The sequence below is a fragment of the Thalassophryne amazonica genome, chromosome 12 (genome assembly GCF_902500255.1).
Source record: "Thalassophryne amazonica chromosome 12, fThaAma1.1, whole genome shotgun sequence".
Taxonomy (NCBI): Eukaryota; Metazoa; Chordata; class Actinopteri; order Batrachoidiformes; family Batrachoididae; genus Thalassophryne; species Thalassophryne amazonica.
In genome coordinates, this window is record NC_047114.1 from 19,234,926 (window position 1) to 19,255,264 (window position 20,339).

The 20,339-nt window shown below is 40.3% G+C and overlaps 1 protein-coding gene across 1 annotated transcript in view; it reads left to right on the forward strand.

Annotated features, from left to right (window-relative positions):
- Positions 1–2,469: 2,469 nt before the first annotated feature.
- asph (aspartate beta-hydroxylase) overlaps positions 2,470–20,339 on the forward strand; it is a 91,964-nt gene continuing 74,094 nt past the window's right edge. Inside the window, exon 1 of the mRNA XM_034182514.1 lies at positions 2,470–2,638. Within this exon, the coding sequence (XP_034038405.1) occupies positions 2,554–2,638 (85 nt within the window). The 5' untranslated portion in view covers positions 2,470–2,553. The remainder of the gene's footprint in view (positions 2,639–20,339) is intronic.

The following is a 20,339-nucleotide window of genomic DNA, read 5'->3' on the forward strand; positions in this document are numbered from 1 at the left end:
GTATTTGGGATTGACTGTTGACACTAGGGGTGGGTATCGAGAACCGGTTCCTTTTGGGTATCGTTAAGAAATGATTCGATCCACCGACATCAATAAGTTTTGTGCTTAACGATTCTGTTATCGGTCCTTCAGAGTGGCCGTTGTTTTGGGGGTGTTTGTCAGGAAAATGATAATTTCTCTACATTGATTACAGACCCTGCAGCGGGTCCATAATCAACTTTTCTGCAGCGCGGCTTTTCTTTGAACCTTGAACCAATCGAAGCAGTGGTTCGCAGATTGAAGCAGTGCTTCGATCTATTGCTTAGTTTATTCTTTCTTTCTTTTGCTTAATTTTCCCCCGCTAAAACCCTAAAGAGTATACGTCTGTGAGTATTATTTAAACCGACTTGTTATGGTCTTCTGAAACAGTTGATAGATGTATTTTATAACTTAAAAACGGGAGCGATGCTAACGCGTTAGCATGTCTATGGTATTTTCAATGTTAAAAGTTAGCATTAAGCAGTTGCAGCTGTTATCACATTCGGGTGCATTTGTTTTCAAATTGTAATATTTCTTACATTTATTTTTGTTTATATATTAATAATCTAATGATTATTATATACAATATATACTTATTATATACAATAAGAGAAAGAGACAAAAAGAACCTGAATAGAAACACAACAGAAAATATAAAAGCAACTAACAATGAACATACATACAGAAATAAATGTTTCCTGTGAACACCTAGAGACTCTCACACCTCCATTTCATCCCTGTTTTACTTAAGTTTAATGACAGTTTGTTTCGGACAAACCATATTTTCAATTTGTTAGTTTCTTCAGTGATTTCCTCCAGAACTATCTGCCAAGCTAGAAAACAGCTGCATCCTGGTAAGGCCAGAATACTACTGGAATGAATTTGAATAAGGAAAGTTTTTTTTTTTTTTTTTTTCTCACCAAAATGGATGCTGCACTCACTCCAGTTTGCAATCTGGAATAGCCCCAGATTGCATTTCAGAGCTTCGAGAATTCAAACATTTTCATGCACGTGGTGTTGGAGGGTAATTTTTGTTTTTCAGCTTTTTTTGTTTTTCACCACTTTCATCCCTGAATATGTCAATTGTGAGTCACTTTTGTGCAGATTAAAGTTACTAACTGGGACTCCTGTCTTGTTGCGAGAAAGAAACGAGAATCGTCCTCCGTTCTGTTCACACAGCTCCAAACATTGCGCGGCTCTCTGACAAGTCAAGTTAGAACGATAGAATCCAGTCGGAATTAATAACTTCAAAGAGAAACACTGTTTTGTTTATTTTTATTTATGTCCAGAGATCAAGGATACAGTGACCAATTTCATATTTATTAACTTTAAGACTCAATGAAATGCATAGAAAACCTGTAAAGCCTACTTTTAATACAAAATTCCCATGGTATCGATAAGGGAATCGATAAGGAATCGGATCGATAAGCAGAATTGATAATGGCATCGATATCGATAAAATGTTATCAATACCCATCCCTAGTTGATCCCTAGTTTAACGTTCATCTCAAACACTTGACCTCCAAATTAAGGGTGAAGGTAGACTTCCTTTACAGAAACAATGCTTCTCCTTAAGTGCTTGGAAGCTCCTGAGAGCTGCTACCTTCCTGCGCTTATTGGACTATGGTGATGTTATGTATAGGTGTGCTTCGTCCAGCTGTCTGCAGTCCTTGACCCCACTGTATCATTGTGCCCTGAGATTCATCACTGGTTTTAGCCACCTCACCCACCACTGTGAGTTGTATGCCAAGGTGGGCATGCCCTCTTTGTCTGTCTGCTGATATACACATTGGATGACTCTGGTCTACAAAACTCTTATTGGTCTGGTTCCAACCTATTTTTCCAGTCTACTTCAGAGATCTGAAAGCCATTATGCTCTGCGCTCTAATGACACTGTGTGCACTGAAGCGGGAAATAATGCCTGTAGTTTTTTTTCAGCTCCCTCTCATTGGAACATTCTCCGATCCAAACTGAAACTGTCCAGGCTGACTTCCTTGCACACCTTCCGATCTATTTTTACGAGATCGTGAATGGGATTCTTTTGCACAATGCCTGTGTTTCTAAAACTAAATTTGCCTGCGACTTTACACCATTTCCAATGTTGTTATGACCAAGTTGATTGATTGTTGATTGCTGCTGCCTTTCTTTGCCAGGTCATCCTTGCAAAAGAGGTTTCCGATCTTAGTGGAATTCTGCCTGGTTAAATAAAGTTTATTATTATTGTTAATACGGTGCTTCACCTGGAATGGTTTCTCAGTTGTAGTTGAGGCGCCCTGCACCCTGTTCTGGCTCTGATGTTGATCACTGTCACTGTCTGGGCTAGCTGGTCGAATGCCACTATAAATAGCTTTCATTGGTGCTCCACACCCATATCAGGCTCCGGCAGAAACCAGAGTAATGAAAGAGCCAGGATGACTAACAGATGAACAAGAGAAAGAGGGCGGGGCCAGGGGAGAGGGAGGGGACAGCATTCTGCTTTGACTCTAACTAGATGGTTTTTGCGCGGCGAGTTACCTTGTTAATAAGTTTGCAGAGATGGATGATCCAGTGACCCCGGTAGAGTCTGCCACCACTCCTGTTGTCATGGCGACCCCCACATTGGTGGCTGGCGAAATTCAAGGTGAGGAAAGGTTTCATTCAAGAACCGCTATCTGGGGAGCAGCGAAGGACAAAACCTTGTGGAGGTCACGGTTTTGGGCCTGCTGGTTAAGCTTCAGCTGCATGTCTGTTTCATTCAGAGCTTTTTCAACAGCCTGTGTGTCCTCTGGATATTTTTGGATAGACTCGAGCACTTGACCTAACTGATTTCTAATTTTTTTCTTTTGTGATTTGTTTGTGCACCTCTGATTATTATGATTATTTCCATGCAGTGTTGCACTTGCATGATGGACATGAGCTGTTTTGAGCCCAGCCACTTGAATCCAAATGTGTTCTTTTATCTGTTGTTTTATATGATGTCATGCATTGTTTACATTGCGATTATTGGGAAGTTGGCTGACTTGAAACGGGTTTTTAATTTAATTTATTTTTTATTTATTTTTTGATAAAGTAGTGGTGCTCAGTGGAAGGCTTATTCTGTATTTCAGCCCAATAATTTGTAATGTTACAGCTTCATTATAAACATCTGAATACCACCACTGCGTATGGTGCACGGAGGCTTTGAGTGGTTCTCTTTAAAGTGTGTGCATGTGTGACAACATGTGGTGGGCTTCAGCACCTGTTGCAGTTTGGTCCAGTCATGCATTGTGGGATATTGTTGTCACTCGGTGTAGTTGTTCACACATGACTGTTTCCCCATGTTATTTATATATTTGTTTTGATTTACAGTGTTTCTAAAAAGTACTTTATTTTTATTCTATCATTTTAAAATGCAGTTTTCATAAAGACATGACCTGAGTTTTAATTATGTTTTCTAGAAGCCTGACCAGGTCGATCTTTGGGTCAATATGTATATTGAAGTGCATATCACAAGTACAACCCCAATTCCAATGAAGTTGGGACATTGTGTAAAATTTAAATAAAAACAGAATACAATCATATGCAAATTCTCTTCAATCTATATTCAGTTGCATACACCACAAAGACAAGATATTTAATGTTCAAACTGATAAACGTTATTGTTTTTGTGCACATATTTGCTCATTTTGAAATGGATGCCTGCAACATGTTTCAAAAAAGCTGGGACAGTGGCACGTTTACCACTGTATTACATCACCTTTCTTCTAACAACACTGAATAAGCATTTGGGAACTGAGGACACTAATTGTGATTGTCATGATTGGGTATAAAAGGAGCATCGCCAAAAGTGTCAGCCGTTCACAAGCAAAGGTGGGGTGAGGATCACCACTTTGTGAACAGCTGTATGAAAAAATACTCCAACATTTTAAGAACAATGTTTTTCAATGTTCAATTGCAAGGAATTCATGGGTTCCATCATCTGAAGTCCATAATATAATCAGAAGAGAATCTGGAGAACTTTCTACACGTAAGTGGCAAGGCCGAAAACCAACATTGAATGCCCGTGACCTTCGATCCCTCAGCCGGCACTGCATTAAAAACCAACATCATTGTGTAAAGGATCTTACTGTGTGGGCTCAGGAACACTTCAGAAAACCATTGTCAGTTAACACAGTTTGTTGCTACATCTACTAGTGCAAGTTAAAACTCTACCATGCAAAGCGAAAGTCATACATCAACAGCATCCAGAAATGCCGCTGCCTTCTCTGGGCCCAAGCTCATTTGAAATGGACGGACGCAAAGTGGAAAAGTGTGCTGAGTCCACATTTCAAATTGTTTTTGGAAATCATGGACGTCATGTCCTCTGGACAAAAGAGGAAAAAGACCATCCACATCGTTACCAGTGCAAAGTTAAAAAGCCAGCATCTGTGATGGTATGGGGGTGTGTTAGTGCACATGACACGGGCAGCTTACACATCTGTGATGGCACCATCAATGCTGAAAAGTACATCCAGGTTTTGGACCAACACATGCTGCCATCCGAGCAATGTCTTTTTCAGGGACGCCCCTGCTTATTTCAGCAAGACAATACCAAGCCACATTCTGCACGTGTTACAACAGCGTGGCTTCCTCGTAAAAGAGTGCAGGTACTAGACTGGCCTGTCTGCAGTCCAGACCTGTCGCTCATTGAAAATGTGTGGTGCATTATGTTGCGCAAAATACGACAACAGAGACCCAGACTGTTGAACAACTGAAGTCGTACATCAAGCAAGAATGGGGAAAAAATTCCACCTACAAAGCTTCAATAATTGGTGTCCTCAGTTCCCAAACACTTATTGAGTGTTGTTAGAAGGAAAGGTGATGTAACACAGTGGTAAACATACAACTGTCCCAGCTTTTTTGAAATGTGCTGAAGGCATCCATTTCAAAATGAGCAAATACTTGCACAAAAACAAAGATTATCAGTTTGAACATTAAATATCTTGTCTTTGTGGTGTATTCAACTGAATATAGATTGAAGAGAATTTGCATATGATTGTATTCTGTTTTTATTTAAATTTTACACAATGTCCCAACTTTATTGGAATTGGTGTTGTAAATGTCAAATGAGCTGACTATTCAAAATAAATAAAGAATTTTGAAACTATTGATGTATTTAATTTTATTTTTGGAGCTATATGCCCAGAGAAATTCAATCATAGACATGGGGAAATTAGTTTGATTTCACCTGCTGCAGATAAACGCTCAGAAAAACTTCAACTGTCAGTAATATGCATTTTGGTGACACTTAGGTCATACTCCTAAAATGAATGGGGGGGCATAATTTTTTAGTGTTAAATCAGTGTTTTTTTGTGGACTTTGAGGGTGAATACGTCAAAATAATTATAATGTGTATTTTGCAAGGTTGTAGTCACATGGCTAGTGTGACTTATTAGGTGGACAGATTTTCTAAAGGCAATTTTTGGAGTAGAAAAGTTTTTTTCTGTGATCATGGAGTTGGACAGAAAGGTGGCAATGAGTGAGTGCTTTTAATAGGACAGCTCCGACCCTGTCATATTCCATCATATTCCATATTCCATCTGTGATTTATATTGGGCCACGGTGGAAACAAGTGCATTTGTCACTTTTTTTGTTTTACCCTGTATTTTAATGTATTCTTGTTTTTACATTGTTATGCAAATCAAATCAAGCCCTTCAAGTTACTGGCTAAACTGTGCTAAAGCGATGGCTAAGCTAAGTGCTACCAGCTAACTGCCCCACTGTCAGTGAAACCGAATCCACCGTCTGTGAGGCTGACGATGGGATGTTTTTCTGTGGAGCACCACATAGTAGAACAATAATTCTGCATGGTTGTGTGTGTAAACAGCAGGAGGGAAATCAGACACACCACTTTAGTATGTAATAAAGGATTATTAACAGAGTGCGAGGCATGTACTGGAAAATATCAGACTGTGGTCTTTTTTTTTTTTTTTTTTTTTTTTTTTTTTGTACGGACCGAGTGCAAAGTGGGTGTTTGCATGTTGATTTGGCATAAGTTTTATACTGGATGCCATTCCTGATGTAATTTCACATTACATGGAGGAATGTGGTAGGTGTGGGGTTTGAACTGGGAGGATCACATCACTAATAATCTGTGCATAACATGCAGGAAAGGTAAATTGGTTGTGTTCAATTGCATATCGCATTTGAACATCAAAATTCATTGATGAAATAGGGCTCTAGTAAATGGCAAGGGGACTCAGAACTCCAAAATCGAACCCTGCTAATCTCACGTTTCTAATCTGTGACTTCTGAATCCATTGGCTTGTCGAGCTGATGTGTTATATTAATGGGAATGGTTGTGTTCAGTTATGTAAAGTGCTTTTAAGGTGCTTGATTATGAATAAAAATCCTTATTTGGGTTGTGAATCCAGTTCACATTGAATTACTCCACATTTGAACTAAAAGGGGCTGAGTACTTGCCATTTCATTTGGACTTCGTAATGTCAGTGTTTCATCCTGCAAATGTATTTGACTGCATGAGGTTCCGGATTGTCTTTCCGGACAGGACAGCCAGTGGACTTACTTATAACCTTACTGTCTTACTGACGACATCAACGCTGCACTTTTCGGTCTGCTGGATTCTGTCTCACCTGTCACGCAGCCTGGAAAAATGACACCCTGGCTTACTGCAGGCTTGTGAATTCTCAGGCCTAAAAGTAGGGGTTTGGAGTGCAGGTGGTGATGCACAAGGCTCAAGGACTTCTGCCTGGCCTGGTGTAGTTGCTTGGTGGGATATAAACATGTTGACCAGCTACTAAATCATTTTTTTATTCATTTTTAAATTCCATTAAAAAAAGCAGTGGTAACAATTGAAATAAAAATAAATAAATAAAATTTAATTTTAAGCGATGTATAACTTCAAAGCCATGTGTGTTTTGAGCGAGACGGAGCGAGTAGGAAGAAGTGTCATTTAGACAAAATCATTATACAGAATCTTTTTCAAACATGAATTCAGCACAGATAAATATAGAAATTAATATTTAGCATTTATTCATACATCCATTCATGCATTTATTTCTACTTTAATAGATGTAGTTTATATACAGCCCCTGGCAAAAATTATGGAATCACCAGCCTCGGAGGATGTTCAGTCAGTTGTTTAATTTTGTAGAAAAAAAGCAGATCACAGACATGACACAAAACTAAAGTCATTTCAAATGGCAACTTTCTGGCTTTAAGAAATACTATAAGAAATCAGGAAAAAAATTGTGGCAGTCAGTAACAGTTACTTTTTTAGACCAAGCAGAGGGGGAAAAAAATATGGAATCACTCAATTCTGAGGAAAAAATTATGGAATCATGAAAAACAAAAGAACGCTCCAACACATCACAAATATTTTGTTGCACCACCTCCGGCTTTTATAACAGCTTGCAGTCTCTGAGCCATGGACTTAATGAGTGACAAACAGTACTCTTCATCAATCTGGCTCCAACTTTCTCTGATTGCTGTTGCCAGATCAGCTTTGCAGGTTGGAGCCTTGTCATGGACAATTTTCTTCAACTTCCACCAAAGATTTTCAATTGGATTAAGATCTGGACTATTTGCAGGCCATGACATTGACCCTGTGTGTCTTTTTGCAAGGAATGTTTTCACAGTTTTTGCTCTATGGCAAGATGCATTATCATCTTGAAAAATGATTTCATCATCCCCAAACATCCTTTCAATTGATGGGATAAGAAAAGTGTCCAAAATATCAACGTAAACTTGTGCATTTATTGATGATGTAATGACAGCCATCTCCCCAGTGCCTTTACCTGACATGCAGCCCCATATCATCAATGACTGTGGAAATTTACATGTTCTCTTCAGGCAGTCATCTTTATAAATCTCATTGGAACGGCACCAAACAAAAGTTCCAGCATCATCACCTTGCCCAATGCAGATTCGAGATTCATCACTGAATATGACTTTCATCCAGTCATCCACAGTCTACGATTGCTTTTCCTTAGCCCATTGTAACCTTGTTTTTTTCTATTTAGGCGTTAATGATGGCTTTCGTTTAGCTTTTCTGTATGTAAATCCCATTTCCTTTAGGCGGTTTCTTACAGTTCGGTCACAGACGTTGACTCCAGTTTCCTCCCATTCATTCCTCATTTGTTTTGTTGTGCATTTTCGATTTTTGAGACATATTGCTTTAAGTTTTCTGTCTTGACGCTTTGATGTCTTCCTTGGTCTACCAGTATGTTTGCCTTTAACAACCTTCCCATGTTGTTTGTATTTGGTCCAGAGTTTAGACACAGCTGACTGTGAACAGCCAACATCTTTTGCAACATTGCATAATGATTTACCCTCTTTTAAGAGTTTGATAATCCTCTCCTTTGTTTCAATTGACATCTCTCGTGTTGGAGCCATGATTCATGTCAGTCCACTTGGTGCAACAGCTCTCCAAGGTGTGATCACTCCTTTTTAGATGCAGACTAACGAGCAGATCTGATATGATGCAGGTGTTAGTTTTGGGGATAAAAAATTACAATTTACAATGTACAATTTCCTCAGAATTGAGTGATTCCATATTTTTTTCCCTCTGCTTGGTCTAAAAAAGTAACCATTACTGGCTGCCACAATTATTTTTCCTGATTTCTTATAGTGTTTCTTAAAGCCAGAAAGTTGCCATTTGAAATGACTTTAGTTTTGTGTCATGTCTGTGATCTGCTTTTTTTCTACAAAATTAAACAACTTAATGAACGTCCTCCGAGGCCGGTGATTCCATAATTTTTGCCAGGGGTTGTAGTTAGATGTTTATTTGTTTTTGAGTCATGTTTGGTCCTTCCAGGAATAAATGGATAAATGTATGAGGTGGGCGGTCTGTGCAACCTGGTGAGGTGTGTGTGGATCGGGAGGTCTGGGCGGCTTTGCTTGAGCTGCTGCCCCTGTGACCCGACTCCGGATAAAGCGGAAGAAAATGGATGGATGGAATATATATATGTGTATATGTATATATGTGTATATGTGTGTGTATATATGTGTATATGTACACTCAACAAAAATATAAACGCAATGCCGTCTAATAATACTGCCTAAGGGAAGCATGTATAAAGTGAATAAAATTGGTCCTAGCACAGAACCTTGTGGAACTCCATAATTAACCTTAGTCTGTGAAGAAGATTCCCCATTTACATGAACAAATTGTAATCTATTAGATAAATATGATTCAAACCACCGCAGCGCAGTGCCTTTAATACCTATGGCATGCTCTAATCTCTGTAATAAAATTTTATGGTCAAGACTATCAAAAGCAGCACTGAGGTCTAACAGAACAAGCAGAGATGAGTCCACTGTCTGAGGCCATAAGAAGATCATTTGTAACCTTCACTAATGCTGTTTCTGTACTATGATGAATTCTAAAACCTGACTGAAACTCTTCAAATAGACCATTCCTCTGCAGATGATCAGTTAGCTGTTTTACAACTACCCTTTCAAGAATTTTTGAGAGAAAAGGAAGGTTGGAGATTGGCCTATAATTAGCTAAGATAGCTGGGTCAAGTGATGGCTTTTTAAGTAATGGTTTAATTACTGCCACCTTAAAAGCCTGTGGTACATAGCCAACTAATAAAGATAGATTGATCATATTTAAGATCGAAGCATTAAATAATGGTAGGGCTTCCTTGAGCAGCCTGGTAGGAATGGGGTCTAATAGACATGTTGATGGTTTGGATGAAGTAACTAATGAAAATAACTCAGACAGAACAAGCTGAGAGAAAGAGTCTAACCAAATACCGGCATCACTGAAAGCAGCCAAAGATAACGATACGTCTTTGGGATGGTTGGTTTGGTCCAACTCTTGGAGATCTGTCTTAACACCACCTATTTCCTGTTTAGGGGGAATTACTACAGGCAGATCCATGGTTGTGTGATGGGGTCTCCGGTATCCCCCATTGTAGTTACTAACAAGAGAAATAGTTCTTCATAGAATGTCACATCGTCTGAATTTGGGCCATATACATTAAATAAATTCAAGTTTTCTTTCAGCATTGATCCTTGGATTATCAAATATCTACCTCTCTTATCTTTAATAACATTTTTTACATTAAATAGAACTGATTCATGAATCAGAGTCATAACTCCTCTAGCCCGTGAAGTAAATAATGCTGTGAATACTCTACCCTGCCATAGTAGAGAAGCTTGAATCTTCGACTGGACTGGGTTGCTTGACGTGAGGACGTTTCGCTTCAAATCACAGAAGCTTCCTCAGCTAAAATTCTTGCTCTGGTAATCTGACTTCTGTCTTGACTCTTGTAGAGAAGAATAAACCAGAAGCCAACAAAACTGTAACTTGTTAGTAATTACCGGGGCAGTATGTAATAGCTGGGGATTTTAACTGTACTCTAGTATTGAGTTTTGACAGATCAATAGGTATGGATCACTCTCATCAATCTTGCAGTATGACTATTAAAAGATTTATGTTAGATCTGAAACTACTAGATATTTTGAGAGAACTTAACCAACAAACAAAAGCTTACTCCTGTTACTCAGCAACATTCCAGACATATTCAAGAATTGATTATTTCCTAATCTCATCTGATTTACTATCAAAAATCAAAAAATGCTCATACGATAATACTGTAATATCAGACCATGCACCATGTTGTTTAGAATACTTGGATGAATCACACAGTGTTCATCCTAGATGGAAATTTCAACATAAGTGGCTCCAAGATGAGGATTTTGTCAACTACATAGGGAAGCAGATAAATGAGTTCTTTCAAATAAACACAAATCAAACATCAGCAGGTACAAAATGGGATGCTTTCAAAGCATTTCTTAGAGGACATATTATTAGTTGCATAAGTTTTAAATCTAAAAAAACAAGGCAAGATACACTCAACAAAAATATAAACGCAACACTTTTGGTTTTGCTCCCATTTTGTATGAGATGAACTCAAAGATCTAAAACTTTTTCCACATACACAATATCACCATTTCCCTCAAATATTGTTCACAAACCAGTCTAAATCTGTGATAGTGAGCACTTCTCCTTTGCTGAGATAATCCATCCCACCACACAGGTGTGCCATACCAAGATGCTGATTAGACACCATGATTAGTGCACAGATGTGCCTTAGACTGCTCACAATAAAAGGCCACTCCGAAAGGTGCAGTTTTATCACACAGCACAATGCCACAGATGTCGCAAGATTTGAGGGAGCGTGCAGTTGGCATGCTGACAGCAGGAATGTTAACCAGAGCTGTTGCTCGTGTATTGAATGTTCATTTCTCTACCATAAGCTGTCTCCAAAGGCGTTTCAAAGAATTTGGCAGTACATCCAACCAGCCTCACAACCGCAGACCACATGTAACCACACCAGCCCAAGACCTCCACATCCAGCATGTTCACCTCCAAGATCGTCTGAGACCAGCCACTGGGACAGCTGCTGAAACAATCGGTTTGCATAACCAAAGAATTTCTGCACAGACTGTCAGAAACCGTCTCAGGGAAGCTCATCTGCATGCTCGTCGTCCTCATTGGGGTCTCGACCTGACTCCAGTTCGTCGTCGTAACCGACTTGAGTGGGCAAATGCTCACATTCGCTGGCGTTTGGCACGTTGGAGAGGTGTTCTCTTCACGGATGAATCCCGGTTCACACTGTCCAGGGCAGATGGCAGACAGTGTGTGTGGCGTCGTGTGGGTGAGCGGTTTTCTGATGTCAATGTTGTGGCTCGAGTGGCCATGGTGGCGGTAGGCTTATGGTATGGGCAGGCGTCTGTTATGGACAAAGAACACAGGTGCATTTTATTGATGGCATTTTGAATGCACAGAGATACCGTGACGAGATCCTGAGGCCCATTGTTGTGCCATACATCCAAGAACATCACCTCATGTTGCAGCAGGATAATGCACGGCCCCATGTTGCAAGGATCTGTACACAATTCTTGGAAGCTGAAAATGTCCCAGTTCTTGCATGGCCGGCATACTCATCGGACATGTCACCCATTGAGCATGTTTGGGATGCTCTGGACCGGCGTATACGACAGCGTGTACCAGTTCCTGCCAATATCCAGCAACTTCGCACAGCCATTGAAGAGGAGTGGACCAACATTTCACAGGCCACAATTGACAACTTGATCAACTCTATGCGAAGGAGATGTGTTGCACTGCATGAGGCAAATGGTGGTCAAACCAGATACTGACTGGTATCCCCCCCAATAAACCAAAACTGCACCTTTCAGTGGCCTTTTATTGTGGACAGTCTAAGGCACACCTGTACACTAATCATGGTGTCTAATCAGCATCTTGGTATGGCACAGCTGTGAGGTGGGATGGATTATCTCAGCAAAGGACAAGTGCTCACTATCACAGATTTAGACTGGTTTGTGAACAATATTTGAGGGAAATGGTGATATTGTGTATGTGGAAAAAGTTTTAGATCTTTGAGTTCATCTCATACAAAATGGGAGCAAAACCAAAAGTGTTGCGTTTATATTTTTGTTGAGTGTATATTGATTATATTTACAAAGAGGAACCCTGTACCTCCTTCCTGAGTTAAGTAAAGTATATTCAGAGTGCAGAACATGAGACTCATCTGTTAAAATATTGTCAGCACATCTGAGAACTGCCTGTTCAAACAACTCTTGGGGAGTTACAGGTACCACCATACCCATGATTTTGCCAGCTATCTTAATCAGATTTAATATTTGAGTTTTTGATTTAACCGTTAAATTACAAAACCAGCTAGTAGGATCATTGTTTTATGAAAACAATGATCCTGAAGCTGAAAGGGAGCTATTGCTTTTGAGAGCAGAATACGAGAAACTGTCAAGCTTCAAAGCAGCTGCCAGCCTTTTAAGGCTAAAACAGACATTCTATGAACAAGGTGACAAAGCAGGAAAATTATTAGCATGGCAAATTAAACAATTAGAAACTAAAATACCAATTACTTCAATTTTAGACAAAAATAAAACAATAGTGAACCCAAAAGATATCAATGAGACCTTCAGGGATTACTATCAGAAATTATATGAAACAGGAACAAAAAGTAGTTTGCAGGAAATAGATACTACACTTAATAAAGTAGACATACCAACCATTCCAAATGAAGATAAAGCAGATTTAGACTTAAAAATAAGTAAAGAAGAAATTGCACAAGCCATAGATGGACTCAAACCAGGTAAACAAGCGGGACCAGATGGCATTCCAATAGATATTTATACCATATATACCATTATTGGATATGATAAATGAAACATTTGAGAAAGAGGCTCTTCTTCCCCCTTCACTAAATCAAGCACTAATAATTCTGCTTCCAAAACCTGGTAAACTACCCAACAGGTGTGAGAATATGAGGCCTATTAGTCTTCTCAATTCTGATCTTAAAATAATCTGCAAAGTACTAGCGAAACATATGCAAAAAATTCTTCCTGATTTGATACATAAAGATCAAAATGGATTTAAAAGTGGGAGACAAGGTTCCACAATGTAAGAAGGGTTCTCAATGTTCTTTATTCTAAAAATGAGGAAAAAGACAGTCGAATGGCCCTATTTTTTTCGGGTATTAAAGATATTTGGGATAGGAGATAACTTCATAAAATGGGTCAAGATATTATACAGTAACTCTACAGCAGAAATTTTAAGAGTCCTTTCCTCACCAATTGAAATCAGAAGAGGTTGTCGACAAGGTTGCCCCCTCTCTCCCCTCCTCTTCTCTTTAGCAATAGAGCCATTTGCAATAGCTATTCGTGAAAATATGCAGATACACTCAACAAAAATATAAACGCAACACTTTTGGTTTTGCTCCCATTTTGTATGAGATAAACTCAAAGATCTAAAACTTTTTCCACATACACAATATCACCATTTCCCTCAAATATTGTTCACAAACCAGTCTAAATCTGTGATAGTGAGCACTTCTCCTTTGCTGAGATAATCCATCCCACCTCACAGGTGTGCCATATCAAGATGGTGATTAGACACCATGATTAGTCCACAGGTGTGCCTTAGACTGTCCACAATAAAAGGCCACTCTGAAAGGTGCAGTTTTGTTTTATTGGGGGGGATACCAGTCAGTATCTGGTGTGACCACCATTTGCCTCATGCAGTGCAACACATCTCCTTCGCATAGAGTTGATCAGGTTGTCAATTGTGGCCTGTGAAATGTTGGTCCACTCCTCTTCAATGGCTGTGCGAAGTTGCTGGATATTGGCAGGAACTGGTACACGCTGTCGTATACGCCGGTCCAGAGCATCCCAAACATGCTCAATGGGTGACATGTCCGGTGAGTATGCCGGCCATGCAAGAACTGGGACATTTTCAGCTTCCAAGAATTGTGTACAGATCCTTGCAACATGGGGCCGTGCATTATCCTGCTGCAACATGAGGTGATGTTCTTGGATGTATGGCACAACAGTGGGCCTCAGGATCTCGTCACGGTATCTCTGTGCATTCAAAATGTCATCAATAAAATGCACCTGTGTTCTTCGCCCATAACAGATGCCTGCCCATACCATAACCCCACCGCCACCATGGGCCACTCGATCCACAACATTGACATCAGAAACCCGCTCACCCACACGACGCCACACATGCTGTCTGCCATCTGCCCTGAACAGTGTGAACCGGGATTCATCCGTGAAGAGAACACCTCTCCAACGTGCCAAACGCCAGCGAGTGTGAGCATTTGCCCACTCAAGTCGGTTACGACAACGAACTGGAGTCAGGTCGAGACCCCGATGAGGACGACTAGCATGCAGATGAGCTTCCCTGAGACGGTTTCTGACAGTTTGTGCAGAAATTCTTTGGTTATGCAAACCGATTGTTTCAGCAGCTGTCCCAGTGGCTGGTCTCAGACGATCTTGGAGGTGAACATGCTGGATGTGGAGGTCCTGGGCTGGTGTGGTTACACGTGGTCTGCGGTTGTGAGGCTGGTTGGATGTACTGCCAAATTCTCTGAAATGCCTTTGGAGATGGCTTATGGTAGAGAAATGAACATTCAATACACGAGCAACAGCTCTGGTTGGCATTCCTGCTGTCAGCATGCCAACTGCACGCTCCCTCAAATCTTGCGACATCTGTGGCATTGTGCTGTGTGATAAAACTGCACCTTTCAGAGTGGCCTTTTATTGTGGGCAGTCTAAGGCACACCTGTGCACTAATCATGGTGTCTAATCAGCATCTTGATATGGCACACCTGTGAGGTGGGATGGATTATATCTCAGCAAAGGAGACGTGCTCACTATCACAGATTTAGACTGGTTTGTAAACAATATTTGAGAGAAATGGAGATATTGTGTATGTGGAAAAAGTTTTAGATCTTTGAGTTCATCTCATACAAAATGGGAGCAAAACCAAAAGTGTTGCGTTTATATTTTTGTTGAGTGTAAATATTCATTTATTCCATTATCAGTGAAGCTCAAATCAGCAGATAGCTCAGGGAAGATAGTTTAAGGGTATGTATTGCGGAATTTGCACAAAGATGTTAATAATGTGTATTTTTATTTTATCCTTTGACTAACTGTGTTGTTGTTTTTAATGTATGGGTGCTATGTACTGGATGTGTTGTTGTGTAGCAGACTCTGTCCAAGGCAAATTTCTCCTTAGGGAGACAAATAAAGACACTTTGACCTTTGATAAACTTTCTTCTGGGTGTTTTTTATTTTATTTTCCAAATTAGACATACGTAAGTGGAATCTCAATTGGTCCCAGAGAACATAAGATTTCTTTATTTGCTGATGACGTGATTCTATTTTTATCAAAGCTTCACTCTTCAATTCCAGTAGTTCTGGAAGTAATTCAGCTATTTGGAAACATATCAGGTTACAAAGTGAACCACGCTAAATCCTCCATTTTACTACTAAACTCTCTGGAACGAAGAAATCCTGCACCACAAATAACAAATTCTAATTTTAAAGTAGTTGATCAATTTGAATATTTAGGGATACAAATACTGCCAAATGTTGAAAAAAATCAAATTAATTATGAAGCAAAAAACACGAAATTAATAATTTGATAGGTGGGTGAAGTTACCTATATCAGTGATAGGAAGAGTAAATGTCCTAAATGATTATGCTACCAAAGCTGCTGTATCTCTTTCAAAATATTCCCTTGCCGCCTCCTCCAAATTTGTTTAAGTGGATTAAAAAAAACTACAGTAAATTTTATTTGGAGCAATGGTAAACCAAAAATCCGACTGTCTTTGCTTTACCTACCATTTGATCGTGGGTGGTTAAAAAGCCCCAACTTCCTATTGTACTACTGGGCCACACAGCTGCACTCACTGGCGTTTTACTTCTCAGAAAAGGAGAAACCACACTGGGTAGAGATGGAATCACAAAATCTAAAATTATCACTACCTCTGTTTCTATATTCTGATACAGCAAAAAAAAAAAAAAAAACTATTTAAACAGATAAAAAATCCAATTCTGAAAAACACGGTGAGAATCTGGATGGCAGTCAGAAAATATTTGAAAGAGACAAGCGTTTTCTCAGTTTAGCCCAATTTGGGGAAATCAGCTCTTCACCCCAGGAAGGGCAGATGGCACTTTCAAAATATGGGCATCAAAGGGATTAAAAACAATAAGTAATCTGTATCCACCAAAGTCAGATGTTTTTATGTCCTTTGGGGAACTACAATTGACATTCAATTTGGAGAAAAAACATTATTTCAAATTTTTACAATTAAGAAGTTTTGTGAAGACCAATCAAGGCAATCTTAATAAGATCCCCCATACACAAATTGAAAAGATGCTTCTAAAAAATATCTCAAGGAAGGGTATCATTTCAGAATTCTATACTCTTTTGTTGAGTAATACAACAGATAATTCCAGAAAGAAATTGACTTCCTGGAGTGAAGACCTACTTACTAATATTAGCAAATTGGACTGGGAAAGAGTATGCAGTAAAGTTCATACAATGTCAATCAACAGTCGTCTAAGAATCTTGCAATTTAAATGGCTCATGCGCATTTATACAACACCAGTGATATTGAATAGGTACAATAGGAATATACCAGATATATGTATAAAATGTTGTTCACAAGGAACGTTGATACATTGTATGTGGGAATGCGGTCAAATAAAGGGTTTTCGGGTTGAAATAAAAAAGAATAATTGAAATGATAACTGGAAAGCAGATTTTGTTGATCCCAAAATGTTAATAATGGCTTTATACCCAGATAACCATAAATTCAGTAAAGCAGAATGTACCTTTATTGATTTTAGTATGCTGATTGCCAAAAGGTGTATAGCTTTGAATTGGAAAAATGTTAAAGGACCAGTCATCTCTCAGTGGTTAAAACAAATGTTATGTTGTGTGGGCCGCCAGAAGAGGAGGCTGGCCCACCACCAGAGGGCGCCCTGCCTGCAGTGCGGGCTTCAGGCACGAGAGGGCGCTGCCGCCTCCAGGAACAAGCCTTGGTGACAGCTGTCACTCATCATCCATGACAGCTGTCACTAATCATCTACTCACATCTGGAATAAAAGCAGGAAGACACCTCCACCACATTGCCGAGATATCATCTTCTACAAGAGGTAATATCCTCAGCCGTTTTGTGTTACAATATTATTTGTATATTGTGAGTGTTTGCAGGAGTACCGGTACCTCTGTCGGTGGAAGCTGAGAGAGCGCTAGAAGGCACTCTTTTCCCCTGAGGAATCACTACAGTACTCTGCAAGTTATAGAGTGAGAGGTGGAGGTGGAATTCCCACCAGGATTGTTACTGGGTGTTCACACACCCACCCTTGACTGTCTTTGCTTTCTGCCAGCAGTACCAGATCCGACACGCCGTGATGGTGGCCACCTGGGGACTTCGGGACTTGGCGGCTCCAGTATCCCTCGGGTTCGGTGGCAGTGGAAATCGTGTGGTTCCGGTTCGTCTCCAGACGGGCGTCTCCTATCGTCGAGCCTGCCCACACGACACCTGTATTAATTGACTTGTGTACATTCTGTAATCTGCTGTGTTTGGTTGTGACATTCACAACAGTAAAGTGTTCTAATTTAACTCCTTCCATTGTCCGTTCATTTACGCCCCCTGTTGTGGGTCCGTGTCACTACACTTTCCCAACATGTTATCCAGTTTACCTTTGGAAAGAATAACATATATTCGAAAATCAAAACAACACATATTTGAACAGATTTGGAGACCATTTATAGATTTTGTTAAGGACTTGAACTTTTCTGATGATGTTGAAATACATTAAACAGTTTCAGTGTAAGTATTGTGTTGATGTAATCGCATACTTTCCATTCAGAAAGAGGCTTTGTTCATGGAAGGCCCGAGTTTATTTTTCTTTTCTTTTTTCTTTTTCTTTCTTGCTTTCTTATTAAGTAATATTTGTAAAATGTGAAATACTGAAGTTTTGTAAAAGCTTTTTTGTTGTTGTTGTACTATATACTATTGCACTGGAAAAAAACTAATAAAATATGTTTGGAAAAAAAAAAAGATTTGTGCGCCAAAAATTAAAAATTAAAAAAATAATTTTTGTTTGTAAGTAAACCTGTTACTCAAAGTTCTTGTGTTCCAATGAGTCTGAGGCCTTATTTAGGACTTAAGCTGTACAATACACGAGTGGCAGATACGACAATGCTGCTTAAATAGGTAGTTAAATGCATTATACTTTTCCTTAAGAATCAACCAAGTTGGACTGTGTCTAGCAATGTATCATACTGCATTAAAGTAGACCTGCATTGCAATAAATGCAGTCAGATCTTTGGACCAAAAAATGACTTACATTTACACATAAGATCCTTCTGAATGTAGTAAAGTAAATCTGGAAGCCCAGCTCTGTCATTCAACGGAGAAATCTTCATTTAAAAATGACAAATTTACAGCTAACATTTAGCTCTCTGCAAAACTGTCCCTCTCATCATGGACGCTGCCGAGACGTCACGGAGAAGACCCTCTCTCCCAGCATGCATTGCGCGCCAACTGTAATTTGTGGATTTACGTCAGTTTGCATCTGGACCTTTTTCTTGTCTTATACGGAAGGATCTACTTTTTTAAAACTTCATATTGTCTTGCGGCACGTTTGGTGAGTACACATTTCTTTTATTTGTGCTTGAAAATTATTTTGGGGGACTTTTTCATACGCCCGTTTGATTGAGTGGTGTCGCAATGAAAATCTACTGTCTTTCGCCTCCGGTACCATCGCGGGATGTGGATGCGAGACCCGCAAAGAATCCCAGTTATTAAAAATATATAAACCTCTTTCAGCGTCCATGGAGCTCTGGGGCTCCGATTGCCGACACGTGCGGTGCTGTGGATTTTGCTGCAAGAAGTCTGTCCTTGCGTTCCGATCCTCACCTATGGTCATGAGATTTGGCCCATGACCGAAAGAATGAGATCGCGAGTACAAGCGGCCGAGATAAGTTTCCTCCGCAGGGTGGCTGGGCGCTCCCTTAGAGAGAGGGTGAGGAGCTCGGTCACTCGGGAGGAGCTCGGAGTCGAGCCGCTGCTCCTCCACGTCGAAAGGAGTCAGTTGAGGTGGCTCGGGCATCTTTTCTGGATGCCCCCTGGACGCCTCGCTGGAGAGGTGTTCCGGGCACCTCCCACTGGGAGGAGGCCCCGGGGAAGACCCAGGACACGCTGGAGGGACTACATCTCTCGGCTGGCTTGGGAACGCCTTGGGGTTCCCCTGGAGGAGCTGGGGGAGGTGTGTGTGGATCGGGAGGTCTGGGCGGCTTTGCTTGAGCTGCTGCCCCCGTGACCCGACTCCAGATAAAGCGGAAGAAAATGGATGGATGGATGGAAGTCTGTCCTTGCAGCAACAGGTGTACCGGCCACTTCGCATTAAAACGAGCGTAATCTCAGGACTTGTGCCAAGTGTGCTGCAGCTCCATTCAGTAGACAGAGAGGTGATGCCGGTGTTGTGTGCTGAATCTGGCACAACACCTGCTGCAAAGCAGACAAGGGTGGTGTGAGTGGCCCACGTCGGCGGTTAACGAGCTCGTTAACGAGCCCGCAGACTTAATAAGTGCAGCGGAGGCAGAGAGCGGAAGAGGAAGAACGGTGCCCGCTGTCGATGTCGTTGCTGATCTGAGCACACAGATCTGTATCTCACATTCATTGCAGCTTACTTTTGGATGTTGAAACCAGGACGCGTATAAGTAACATTACTAACAGATAAAATCAATTTCAATGCGGGATCAGACTGAAGGCGGGAGCGCGTCGTCTTGTCCCTGACGTCATGGAAATGATACGGCTGTACAAACTGTTTTCATAGAGGGCTAAATTTTAGCTGCAAATTTGTCATTTTTAAACGATTTCTCCGCTGAATTACAAATTTGGGCTTACAGATTTACTTTACTGCATTCACAAGGGTCTTATAAATACATATCAGCTATTTCTTTCTGAAATCTGACCATTTATTTCAATGCAGGTCTACTTATGTAT